Below are 11,727 nucleotides of genomic sequence, written 5' to 3' on the forward strand. Positions count from 1 at the left end.
TGTGTTTTCTTATGACATTTTTAAAAATATTTGTTCAGTGTGGGGACAACAACTGAGTTTTTGCTTAATGATTAGCAGGTCAAGCTGTACTTTGGCCTTTGGGTCAGAAATAGCTCCAGAATTACAGTTTATGGCTGTAAAGCTTCACAGCCCGGTGATACACAATGCAGAGGCCAGCAAACACTGCCATTTTTTGACTATGGCCTCATTTGTCCGTGGTAATTACACCTCTCACCATTAATGCTAATCTATTGGAGGTTCAGTCGTTTCGCCGCACACATTGCATTAATTTGTGTTAGTCATGGACTCGCTTTCCTTATGGGGACAAAACACAAGTCCCCATTAGGTAAATCATTATATTTTAGAAGACTTGGGTTTGGGTTAAGGTTAGGGTAAGGTAAGTAGTGGTTGTGGTTGTGGTTAGGGTAAATCGATATAATGTCCCCAAAGCTGATGGAATCATCACTGTGTGTCTGTGTCTCTGTATGTGTGTGTGTGTGTGTGTGTATGTATTGTAGGTTACTTCAAACTGGAGAGTCCTCTTCTGCAGCAGCGTCTACAGCAGCAAAGAAAGGCGCAAGAAAACATAACGAGTGGACACACACAGGTAAGTGAAGATCGTTTTACTTTCACAGCCACAGGTTGTACACACCTGTTACACCTGGCGTGAGAGCAGGCGTGACAGAAAAATGAGCTGAGCTGCACTTATCTTGATTAACTCTGAGGAACAATATGATCTCAAAAAATGCACAGATGTCACCAAAATTCACCTTGTGCGTTACATGTGTAGTGACCTCAGAGTATTTCCAGTAAGGCCGTCCTCTTTAGATCTAGAGGTAGTTTTGTGTGATCATCTTCATCTGTAGCACATGAAACAGAAGCCTTTCTTTTTGTTATTGCTCTTTTTGTGATCTTCTCACTCACTTTACTCATATTTCTCCTCACCTCCGTCATGCAGGGTGTGCGGCCTGCTCTGGGTCGGCTTAACAAAGCCACAGAATACTCCTCGTCCAGCGACGAGGTCGGCAGCAGTGACGATGAAGAGAGAAACAGGTGAGATCTTTATCATCAGTATAATAATCACATTATGTTGTTAAAAACTTTCCTTATGTTTTCCTTTAATCCAAAAACAGAATATCAGATGGCAGGAAACTGCGTTGTTCTTTCAGTGTTTCTAAACAGCACAGTTATGAAACATGGCCTGTTGCAAAACCAATATCTAGAATCAGAGAAGTGACTAAAGTAAAAAGGCACAGTGCTTAGTCAGACAGCCTGCATGTAGAAATGTTTCTGCTCAATACCAAGGCTAGACCCAAAACCCTGCACACATTCATGTGCAGGACTTAAATCCCATGTTAAATCCCATTAAGATTTATTGGAACATCTAACATTGAATTTCAGGCTGGGACAAGCTAGTGAATTGTATCATTACTGTGATACATTGCTCATGATGAGGGTAAATAGATTAGTGTTCATTATTTTTGACGTAAATTATTTCTCCTCTGGTCCAACTTTTTATCGCAGGAACTTGATCAGCCTTGATTTCATTGCCATTGATCTTGAGGATGTATTGATCTTGTTTCCAGCTAATAAATGCAGCACCTACAGTCAGACTCTGGTCTAAAATCTTGACCTGTCTCACTCTGTGTTTCAAGGTCTGGCCTGTCCAATGGAAAGGGGAAATACTACAGAGGAATACCTGATGGCATCGTACTGCAGCCTCACCACAATCTTAACCAGGTACTCTGCGCACAAACACACACAGACACGCACAAACACACACACACTCTGCTCCCCCGTTTCTCCTCCGAACTCCTCTCTGCGTTTTCCGTCCGTCTGTATGTACGTAAATCTGTCCCATTCCTGTGAGCGTGATATCTCAGGAACACCTTGAAGGAATTTCAAGGATGCAGTGATTAGATCTGAGTGGTCACAGGCCACTATGATCACACACAATGCATTTTTTGGCTCTAAATAAAAAATTTGTACAACATTTCACACAAATATCTCACAGGAGGAAATGATGAAGTGAAGACATTTCATACCCAAATGGTCAAAGGTCAATTTCACTGTGATGTCATAATACTCTGCAAAACTACTTTTCTGGCCATTATTCAGCACCATAACTCAGGAGCAGAAGGACAGATTGTGACCATATTTCACATTTGGTCAGATACTGAATTGCTGACACTGATCTCGGGCGTCCACCTTCAAACTATGCTGATTGTACAGATCATCTGTGCTGCCTGGTTGAAGATGTGTGTGAAGCGTCCATGTTTTACAGTTTGTAGTTTCTTTGCAGCAACCAGCATTGTAGTCCAGCACAAGCTCATTGGTTCTGCTGATATTTATCTTCAGGTGAATGTTGTTACACCATGTGATAAAGCTCTATCTCACTCTGTACTCCTCTGGAAAAACATTTTGTAAGTGAAGACAGCTTCTCTCTAACTGGAAATGATTCACTGGATCATACATGATACATCATCAATATACTGAGAACTTCCATTTGACCAAAAAAGATACTTGATACCTTTTTATTAAATTCTTTCAAAGTCTTCACTACATATATCATATGAGTATGGACAGACATGGACGTACATGCAGACTGGTTGGTGGAGATGCACAACTACAAGGCTGTAAATTCAGTCATGTTTATCAGCAAGAGGGTGCAGCATCTGTACTGTAAGAGGGAGATGACTGATACCGTGGAGGTTGGGGTCGTAAACTCCACATATACTCTCTTCTGCTCACTGGAAGAGCGTCACAGGTAGGACTGGGCCATTCATAAGATTTCACTTTACTTACTTAGTACTTTATCTCTTTGTATAATCTGCAGATTTCTCGGATAGGTTCAGATGATACCTACCTGCTACCAGACCTCCTGCAGAAAACCTCCTCCTCCAGTCCTACCCACAATGCACTGAGCCAGCAGCAGCGAACGTGTGAACTCAACTACTCACAGTCGCCCACAACCCCTCGATCCCCCACACTCCAGGAACTACATGTGAGTTTATTTGGAGGAATGTGCAGTCAGAGAGACAGACAGACTGGCAGCAACACACACTCACACACATACACAAAGGAGTGTTCAACAATAATATACTTAATCAACACATTCAAAAAATCCACAGTGGGGTATCATTCAGTCTTATATTAGCAAAGGTTGGAAAAGTAGAAACAGATCTTCCAATGGGGTAAAAAAATGAAATAGTTTGCAATTGTAATTAACTTCTTTGAAAAATAATTTTACTTTGACATCATCCAGACTTTTTTATAATAACAAGCAGTCTAAACTAAGTAGATTAGAGAAAAATCTTGATGCATGTTCTAATCATTATTTAGGAGCACTGAAAAGCATTTTCCATATCAAAGTGTGTTTTTCTAATTGCATTAGTTACATTTGTCCACCAGAGGGCGGTGGTTGCACAGGTGACAGTGGTGATGTGATCAGCCTTAATAGTCCTGTAGTAGTATCGATCTTCATTTCACATACATGTGCTTACCAACCATCCGTTTCATATGTCCTCGTCCATATTTAGAACCAAGAATGCATTTGCTGATGACAGTAACGGGTTGCAGAATTGATATGAAAAGGATTTGTAATATTGTGTTTGAAGCCAAAACCCAAAAGAGCCAAAACCACCCAATAAAAAATTGTGTGGAATAACTGTTTTTCTTATTGTTATTCATCATCAGGCTGTCAGCAGTCCTACTGGTAAAAACACCTCCTCATCTTCCTCTTCCTCCTTCCTGTCCTTCATTGATCCAAGATTGATCCCCATATCATCACCACCACAGAGCCCAAGTGAGTACACACACACACACACATACATGGATTCACACATACAATACACTGGCAGACAGTACTTCATGCATACATGCATATTCTTATGTAAGTAACTTTTCACATTGAAGGTTAGACACTAAATGATTAAGCTTTTTTTCACTTTATTCTAATATCTGTAATATGTTGTACGTGTTTGTTATATAAAGAAGTTTGCATGAGAGAAACACATGAGGGAACACAGTTCTACTGTCAGACACTGTGTCATTGTCATTTAACGACACCACTTGTTATCATTGTCTCTTCATCCTTTTGCAGCGGGCAGTAAGGGTGAGCAAATCAAGAGAGAGAACCACAGGAAGGGCTCTGTGGTGAATGTAAACCCAACTAACATTCGACCACAGAGCGACACTCCAGAGATCCGCAAGTACAAGAAGAAATTCAACACCGAGGTTCTCTGTGCTGGACTGTGGGGTTTGTAGTTTTGTATTGCTTGTTTTTTACTTTAAAGTATGCAACTGGAGGAGGGGTGTTATATTTCCCTATGTGTGATAAGATGAGATAAAACTTTATTGATGCCATGCTGGGCAAATGTGCTTGTTACAGACAGCAAGAATAAAAAGGAGAGGTAGAAAAAGAACAAATAGGCAATAAAAAAGGATGCAAAATAAGAACAACTATATATATATATATATATATATGTGTGTGTGTATATATATATGTGTGTGTGTGTGTGTGTGTGTATATATATATATATGGACATTATATATAAGTATATATATATACATATATATAAATGGACAGTAGCAAATGTTAATATAAATAATGGAGTAGTGCAAAAAGAAAGGTTTGTGATGTGAAATAGCATCACAGTGCTACGTTAAATAGTGCTGCAGTTAGTCACAGTCTGACTGTGTATATTGTAAATGTGTTAACATGGGAACAGAAGTGCTCTGTTGAATACATGTTCTAAATGATGGTGAACATGTGAAGCTTCCACTTTTTTATTGACTTTGCTAGCATAACATCACTGGACAATGTCCTGTTTTAGACTCCAGATTCACACTGATACACAGATTTACTGATGTCTGACAGACAGACGGGTGCGTGGCACAGCGTGTAGGTGGTGAGCTGTAAGCTTTGTGTCTGTTTTGTTCTGTAGGTGTGAACCTGTTGGTGGGGACAGAGAATGGCCTGTGGCTGCTGGATCGAAGCGGTCAGGGGAAGGTCTACTCCCTCATCAGCAGGCGAAGGTTTCAGCAGATGGATGTGTTGGAGGGGCTCAATGTCCTGATCACCATATCAGGTAATTTCACTATAGCTTCAAGCACGCAACATACACTGACACAGATGAGCTCTAAAACACCAAAAACTCTCAATTGGCTGCATTCTCACAGTTGCTATATTTATATAGCCAACTGTACACAACTGTATGTAACTGGATGAACTGTGTCTGTAGGTAAAAAGAACAAGCTTCGTCTGTACTACCTGTCCTGGTTAAGGAATAAAATCCTACACAACGACCCAGAGGTGGAGAAGAGACAGGGCTGGACCTCAGTAGGTGACCTGGAGGGCTGTGTACACTATAAAGTTGGTAAGTACTCACTCTGAAAGGCCCACTGAATGGTACTTTTTTTTTTCTCCATGCAACAATCCAGAAAACATGTAAATGTGAGTATTGTTTGAGCTGAGGTCTTTAGGAGCCACATGTACAGAGTCAGAGTAATCAGCTTCTTAAGGTCTCTTTGTCCGTCTCGTTTCTTCAGTGCGTTATGAGAAGATAAAGTTCTTGGTGATTGCTTTGAAGAATGCTGTGGAGGTGTACGCCTGGGCCCCAAAACCATACCACAAATTCATGGCTTTCAAGGTCGGTATCATATCAATCTGATCTGAAATGCATCTTCTGTGGTGCCATAGTGAAATCATAGAGGTGATTTAACTGGACCAACGATCGAGACAATGGAAGCAACATACTGTCAGTACTACAGTATATAACCCAGATTTCCAAAGAGTTGGGACGCTGTGTAAAATAATTATAACAGAGTGTGATAATTTGCTAATCACTTTTGACATAAATTTCAGCTAGTATCCTAATTCCTCCAGTTTCATCCTTGATTGGGCTCTCTGGAGTACTTAAACCACCACCAACAGGTCATCGGTTCTGTCTTCCATTGTCTTTCCTGTACTTACCACATGTTTGAATATCTAGGACAAAGCATTGATAGACGTGGACAAAAAAAAAACAACCTAATAGGGTCACTTTCACAGCCAGACACAGAGACCTGACACATCCAGGCTATGAGAGTCATACAAACGGACTCTCAGCAGAGCTGTGTCCCACTTCTGTTCGTCCTTCGTGGCCTGAGCTACTTTTCCCTCCACGTGATGTAGTTAAGCCCTCTCTCCTCAGAAAAGGCCAAAAATACTCCACCTCATGCAAGGATGACTGTCTTAGGATGCCTATTTTCATGCAACTGCTTTCAAGTCAATTTATTGATTAATGGTGTCACAGTGGATTTTTAAATCATATCGCTAAAGGTAATGATTGAAATGTGCATGTGTGTGTCTTTGGGTCCACCCAGTCATTCAGGTCTCTGCCTCAAAAACCGCTCTCTGTTGACCTGACAGTGGAGGAAGGTCAGAGGTTAAAGGTCATCTACGGCTCCTTGTCCGGGTTCCACGCCATTGATGTCGACTCTGGAACACCGTACGACCTCTACCTGCCTACACATGTAAGAGTCTGCCTCATGTTCTTCATACATTTGCTTGTTTGTTAAAAATAACTTGAGAAATAGGTTTCTGGGTTATTTTTAAAAAGGTCTACATTTGGAACCAAGTCCCAGAACTTCATGTTTCACATTTATGATAGAAAAGCCGAGACTAATAATATCTTGGGGAAACTTCACCAATAACACCAGTCTGGTAAAATGTATCTCATGTTTAAAGAAGCTTCTCTGAGGTGTTGGAAAAGGGGGTTATTTTTTACTGTCATTGTAAATGAACAGCCCTCATACACAGATAGTGTCTTTCTGAGGAAAATACTTTGGATAGTATTAAATATTTAAAGATCTTCGAGTGAAGAGATCTCTGAGGTTGTACATGATATAGATGTTATTCTCTCTATTATCCCTGACTTTTACTTACTGTCTTTGTATCTATCAGCTGTTGTCTCTCTACTCAACCATATCCCCTCAGTCCGCTCAGTCTCTCAGGATGCACTTCTCCTCCTCCTCCTCTTCCCACTCACAGTCTGCAGATGTCAGTCATTGCTCGCCTTTATTTCTCCTGTTTTTCCTCTTTCCACCTTCCTCCATTCTCCTCCCACTCATTACATTTACCAGTCTCACTCTCAGTGCTCTCTCCCCCCTCTCTCTCTCTCTCTCTCTCTATCTCTCTCTCTCTCTCTCCCTCTCTCTCTCCCTCTCTCTCTCTCAGTATGTGGGCAGGTAAAGCTGACAGCAGAATGATTCTTATTCAGACTTTGTCCGTTTATTGCCCTGTATGACGTTTAAACTTTGTGTTAGATGAGTCAAAAGATGGTTTTGTGTGCATTCTGACCTTCAGTAGATATTGGTGATGGTCTTAGACCAGTCATAGGTTGAGTTTACTTTTATTCTATTGAGATATTTAATTATTTGGATTTTTGATTTTGGAAAATACTTCAATACTTCTTCTTTATGGATTTGCATAGACAACCACATGAAATGTAACCAACTTGAGAATAACACAAAGACATGACCTGGTTTGTTTGCTTCTTAATATTCTCCCTGTCGTGGCTGGGATGGCAATGTCAGTCGGTCAGCTACTCTGGTTCAGACTGAAGCATCTCTGCAACTATTGCATGAATTGCCATTAAATTCTCCATGAATTTTCATCCAGAGACTGAGACCTAATGACTTTTTGGAACCCTTTAGCTTTTCCTTTAGCACCATCATCACATCAGTGTTTTTATTTGACTGACTGGCTTATAACAAAATAGCTGCAAAACTAAAGACATTCCCATCAACCTCAGTTGTACTTTGTGTTTAGTGCTAACTAGCAAATGTTTGCATTGAGTATGAGTATGTTACACCTGTAACACCTGAATGCTATCAGTCCTTCAGTGCTACAGAGTAAGTTACAGAGCATGGCAAAATGTTTATGATCCATCACATAGCTACAGTGTCTATAACAGAGACACACAGTAATTAGCAATAGGCTTTACATCAGAGCTGCCAAACATCCGTTTATAATTATAGTATGATGTACTGGTACTCACTTTGGTGCATCTTTTCCATTGCTAGGTTCGTCTCAGAAATAATTAGCGTCTTGAATAGGAGGATTGACTGCCTTTGGTGCCTAACGTGTCAAGAATTTCCACAGCCGTGACCTGCGTCGGTAATATCTGCGGAGTTTGTTTGGAAGATGCAAACTCTGTTTAATTATGATGGAAGTCAGTAAAACGTTTTCCATCTCCGAAAAGCTTTGTGCAGCTGAATTTGTGTGTTTAAATGTGGACAAATCGCCCACTGCTGGTGCAATTAGAGATGGAGCAGGTCTTTTTTCCTCTCTCCTCTGCTGTATGTGGGCATGTAAAACTCGCTGTAGCCTCCGGTGAGTCATATCCACACTCACATTCTGACACATCGCGATAAATATGTTTTTAACAACAGCTACAGAGGTTTGAGGCTCAGGATATGACAAAGCATTAAAAATGAAGCATTTCTGAAGCCTTTCCTGATGTATTGGTTCGCGTACTGTTGTGGACTTTACTAGATTTTACATACTGAGCATATATATGGTGTTGAGTGGGTGGTTGGAGCAGGAGACAAGGTTCCTATGTTTTCTCTGGTTTAATCATTTTTCAGTAGTTTTTTTGAGGTTGTGGTGATGAAGCCAATTCCTCATTTTGGATCTTTGCCATAGTTCAAGAAACAGAGGTCAGCCTGAAGACTTAGTGACTGGATAGTTACAAGTTGGAAGTTTGGAGGTAATGTTGTACGTAGACTGTTAAAAAGACAGAGTTTAAGGACCGGCTGTCATTTTGTCAGCTGACGAGACACGTGTGGATCTCCGAGAGTGAGGGGATTCTTTGTGATTCACTAACATTCACTTGGATGTAGGAAATTTCTTTCACATGTGTTTCTTGCCTCTGAGCAAGGGTCTATAGTTTTATTGCCCTCGCTGTCTCTCGCTCCCTCCCTCACTCACACACACACACACACACACACACACACACACACGCACAGCCCCAGCCACCCTTAACTTGTGCTACTTTCTATATGCATGGGGGAGCTGGAGCTGTAGAGGTAGAGAAAAAGAGAAATAACATCTAAAAATACATCCCTCCTGTCCTCCTTCTCTGGCGATCATTAACTCTGTGTGTCCTGACCTGTTCTCGCTCCTGTTTTTTTTTTTTTTTTTTCCTCTCTCTCACTCCTCCTCTGGTATATTAACCGAGCGCGCACACAGCTGCTGACTACACCGGTGCCTTATACTGCTGCTGCGATATCATTTCAGCTCTCCAGCATCTTTCTCCCTTTTTCCTTTTCTCTCTTACACACACAGTCAAGCTTTCGACACTCTTCCTTACACACACACACACACACACACACACACACACACACACACACACAGCAACAGAGCGCTTTTAAACCCACTCACTAACACTTAGACATCCTCATGGTTCACTGTCTTTGAGTACTCTTGAGGATACGTACACACACTCATTTAGACACACACACACACACAGTTTCTCTTCTTTTGTGCACATTTTCACACACACACACACACACACACACACCTGCATCAACAGTAACCACATTCACTTACAACATGGATTTTTATTTCATCATCACTGTTAAAAGCAATTCACCTATTCACTAGCACAAGCCTAAGCCACACACGCTCACCCACTCAAAGAAACACACACACACACACACACACACACACAAGCTTCTACCATTGTTGCCTGCAAACTATGTAACAATGCTGATTCCAAGGCAGAGGATTAAGATTGCGTTGCGTCTGTGGATGCCTGTTCTGATGCTCAGGATTGTGGTGGCTCAGCCTCTGGTAATGTATGAAACACTCGCATAAAGACAATTACCCACCTTTTGTAACGCATCGCGAAACACTGCCTAACTTTTTTTTTTTTTCTCCCTCGGAGGAGCTTTGTTGCTGAAGGGATTCCCTGTTTGCTAAGATGTGAGCTGTTGTTAGATAGATGTTTCTGATTTGGTAAGATGCATACAGAAATGTGTCTGAGCTAGTTAGAGAAATGTTTCCCATCTAGATAGAGAAATGTCTCTGAGCTGATTTTTTCACCTCAGATAGTGGCTGCTGGATCTAATCTCTGTTAGATGAGACTTGGTGCTTAGTATTTGACTGTTTGGGGTTTTGTTACCTGCTGCTTAATGCCACCGAAATTTACAATGAAACCAGTTAGTCAGGGACTTCAGTTTTATGGCTAAAGCTCATCTTTGAAAGAAGATTCTTTCTCCTCAGAAAATCCCATCTGACCCTCTCTGAAGTGTTTTTGTATTTCTCTTTTTGCACATTCTCTGTAGTCTTGTACCTTTCCACTTTCTTAACATTGGTAGGTTGTATTGGTGGTGACCCAAGAACTGAACGTCACTCTTTTTTTAAACAGCTGAAAGACATTGTTAGATAACATCTGAATGTTATAAAAGAGGCTTTAAGGTCAGCTGTCACATTCGGCCGGATGCTGGTGCATCTCAGTTTGTGAATTATTTATAGCAGAGATGTACCTTTATTATGCTCTTTGTATGAAGTAGTGTCCAAACAAAGTGTGGTTTGTCTTTGTTTCATAGATCCAGGGTTCCATTCATCCCCATGCCATCATCATTTTGCCGAACAGCGCTGGAACAGAGGTTCTGGTTTGCTATGAAGACGAAGGCGTCTACATTGACACCTATGGCCGCATCACCAAGGATACAGTGCTGCAGTGGGGGGAGATGCCTGCATCAGTCGGTAAGTTTCACTCATACACACACACACACACAAGGGCTACACATATCGCTGCAAACACAGAAAGAGCAACACACGCAAAAAGCACGAAAGTGAGTTTTTTCTGTATAACTACCAGATGCACAGTGTGCCTGTGTGGATTTGCCCGTTCAACAATCACACATAATGCATTTCCAAACTGAGATATCAGTCTTTTCAACAGGATCGAACTCTTAACTTACTGCTGAATGGCATGAGAGTGGCATGCTGTCTGACTTACTGATTCTAGATCAGCAGCTGTCCTGGGCACTGACAACTTGCCCTGAACCAGATTCTATGAAGACAGATTTGGGGCAGGGTGGGCTAAAAATAAGGTGGTAGTGATTCTGTGTGTCTGTGTCATGCTTGTGCATGTGTGCATGCATGCATCAAGGGATCATTGTTCTAGTAAGGAGTGCCTGTAGGGAATATATTTACTCATATACTCACTACTCTTTCCTACAGTCTGTAAGCATCTTTATTTTATTTCCATCTCCTCATACGTTTGTCCCCTATGTCTCTGTCTCTCTCTCCAGCCTACCTTCAGTCTAACCAGGTGATGGGTTGGGGAGAAAAGGCCATAGAGCTGAGGTCAGCCAACACAGGGAACCTGGAGGGAGTTTTCATGCACAAAAAGGCCCAGAAGCTCAAGTTCCTGTGTGAAAGGAACGACAAGGTGGGAGATTAGATCATAAACAAGTTTGATTTCATGAATTCATCTTCTGATTATGCATACAGCACTGTTTATCTTCCACTTTTTCATTTTTATTTAGTTTCTTCATCATTTCCTGTTTTCTGTCAAGGTTGAATTAATGTATGTTTTCTAAAGCCTCAGTAAGCATTGAAAACAAAATGACACATTGAGCTTGAAAATAGTAGTTTGACAACTCAACTCAAGGGCCACTTGCTCGGTTTCTTTCCTCAGCCACATCTCATGGCCTTTCTCATTAGATGGA

The 11,727-nt window shown here is 41.2% G+C and overlaps 1 protein-coding gene across 2 annotated transcripts in view; it reads left to right on the forward strand.

Moving 5' to 3' along the window:
- Positions 1-11,727, forward strand: part of LOC121611361 (misshapen-like kinase 1) — a 57,345-nt gene that overhangs the window by 39,297 nt on the left and 6,321 nt on the right. For both annotated transcript variants that reach the window (XM_041943903.1, XM_041943904.1), the window contains 12 exons: positions 519-607; positions 959-1,053; positions 1,656-1,740; positions 2,837-3,004; positions 3,697-3,805; positions 4,103-4,258; positions 4,947-5,090; positions 5,244-5,378; positions 5,551-5,651; positions 6,367-6,516; positions 10,597-10,756; positions 11,308-11,447. In XM_041943903.1, coding sequence (XP_041799837.1) covers positions 519-607; positions 959-1,053; positions 1,656-1,740; positions 2,837-3,004; positions 3,697-3,805; positions 4,103-4,258; positions 4,947-5,090; positions 5,244-5,378; positions 5,551-5,651; positions 6,367-6,516; positions 10,597-10,756; positions 11,308-11,447 — 1,532 coding nt within the window. The remainder of the gene's footprint in view (positions 1-518; positions 608-958; positions 1,054-1,655; positions 1,741-2,836; positions 3,005-3,696; positions 3,806-4,102; positions 4,259-4,946; positions 5,091-5,243; positions 5,379-5,550; positions 5,652-6,366; positions 6,517-10,596; positions 10,757-11,307; positions 11,448-11,727) is intronic.

This window comes from Chelmon rostratus, chromosome 9, assembly GCF_017976325.1.
Source record: "Chelmon rostratus isolate fCheRos1 chromosome 9, fCheRos1.pri, whole genome shotgun sequence".
Classification (NCBI taxonomy): domain Eukaryota; kingdom Metazoa; phylum Chordata; class Actinopteri; order Chaetodontiformes; family Chaetodontidae; genus Chelmon; species Chelmon rostratus.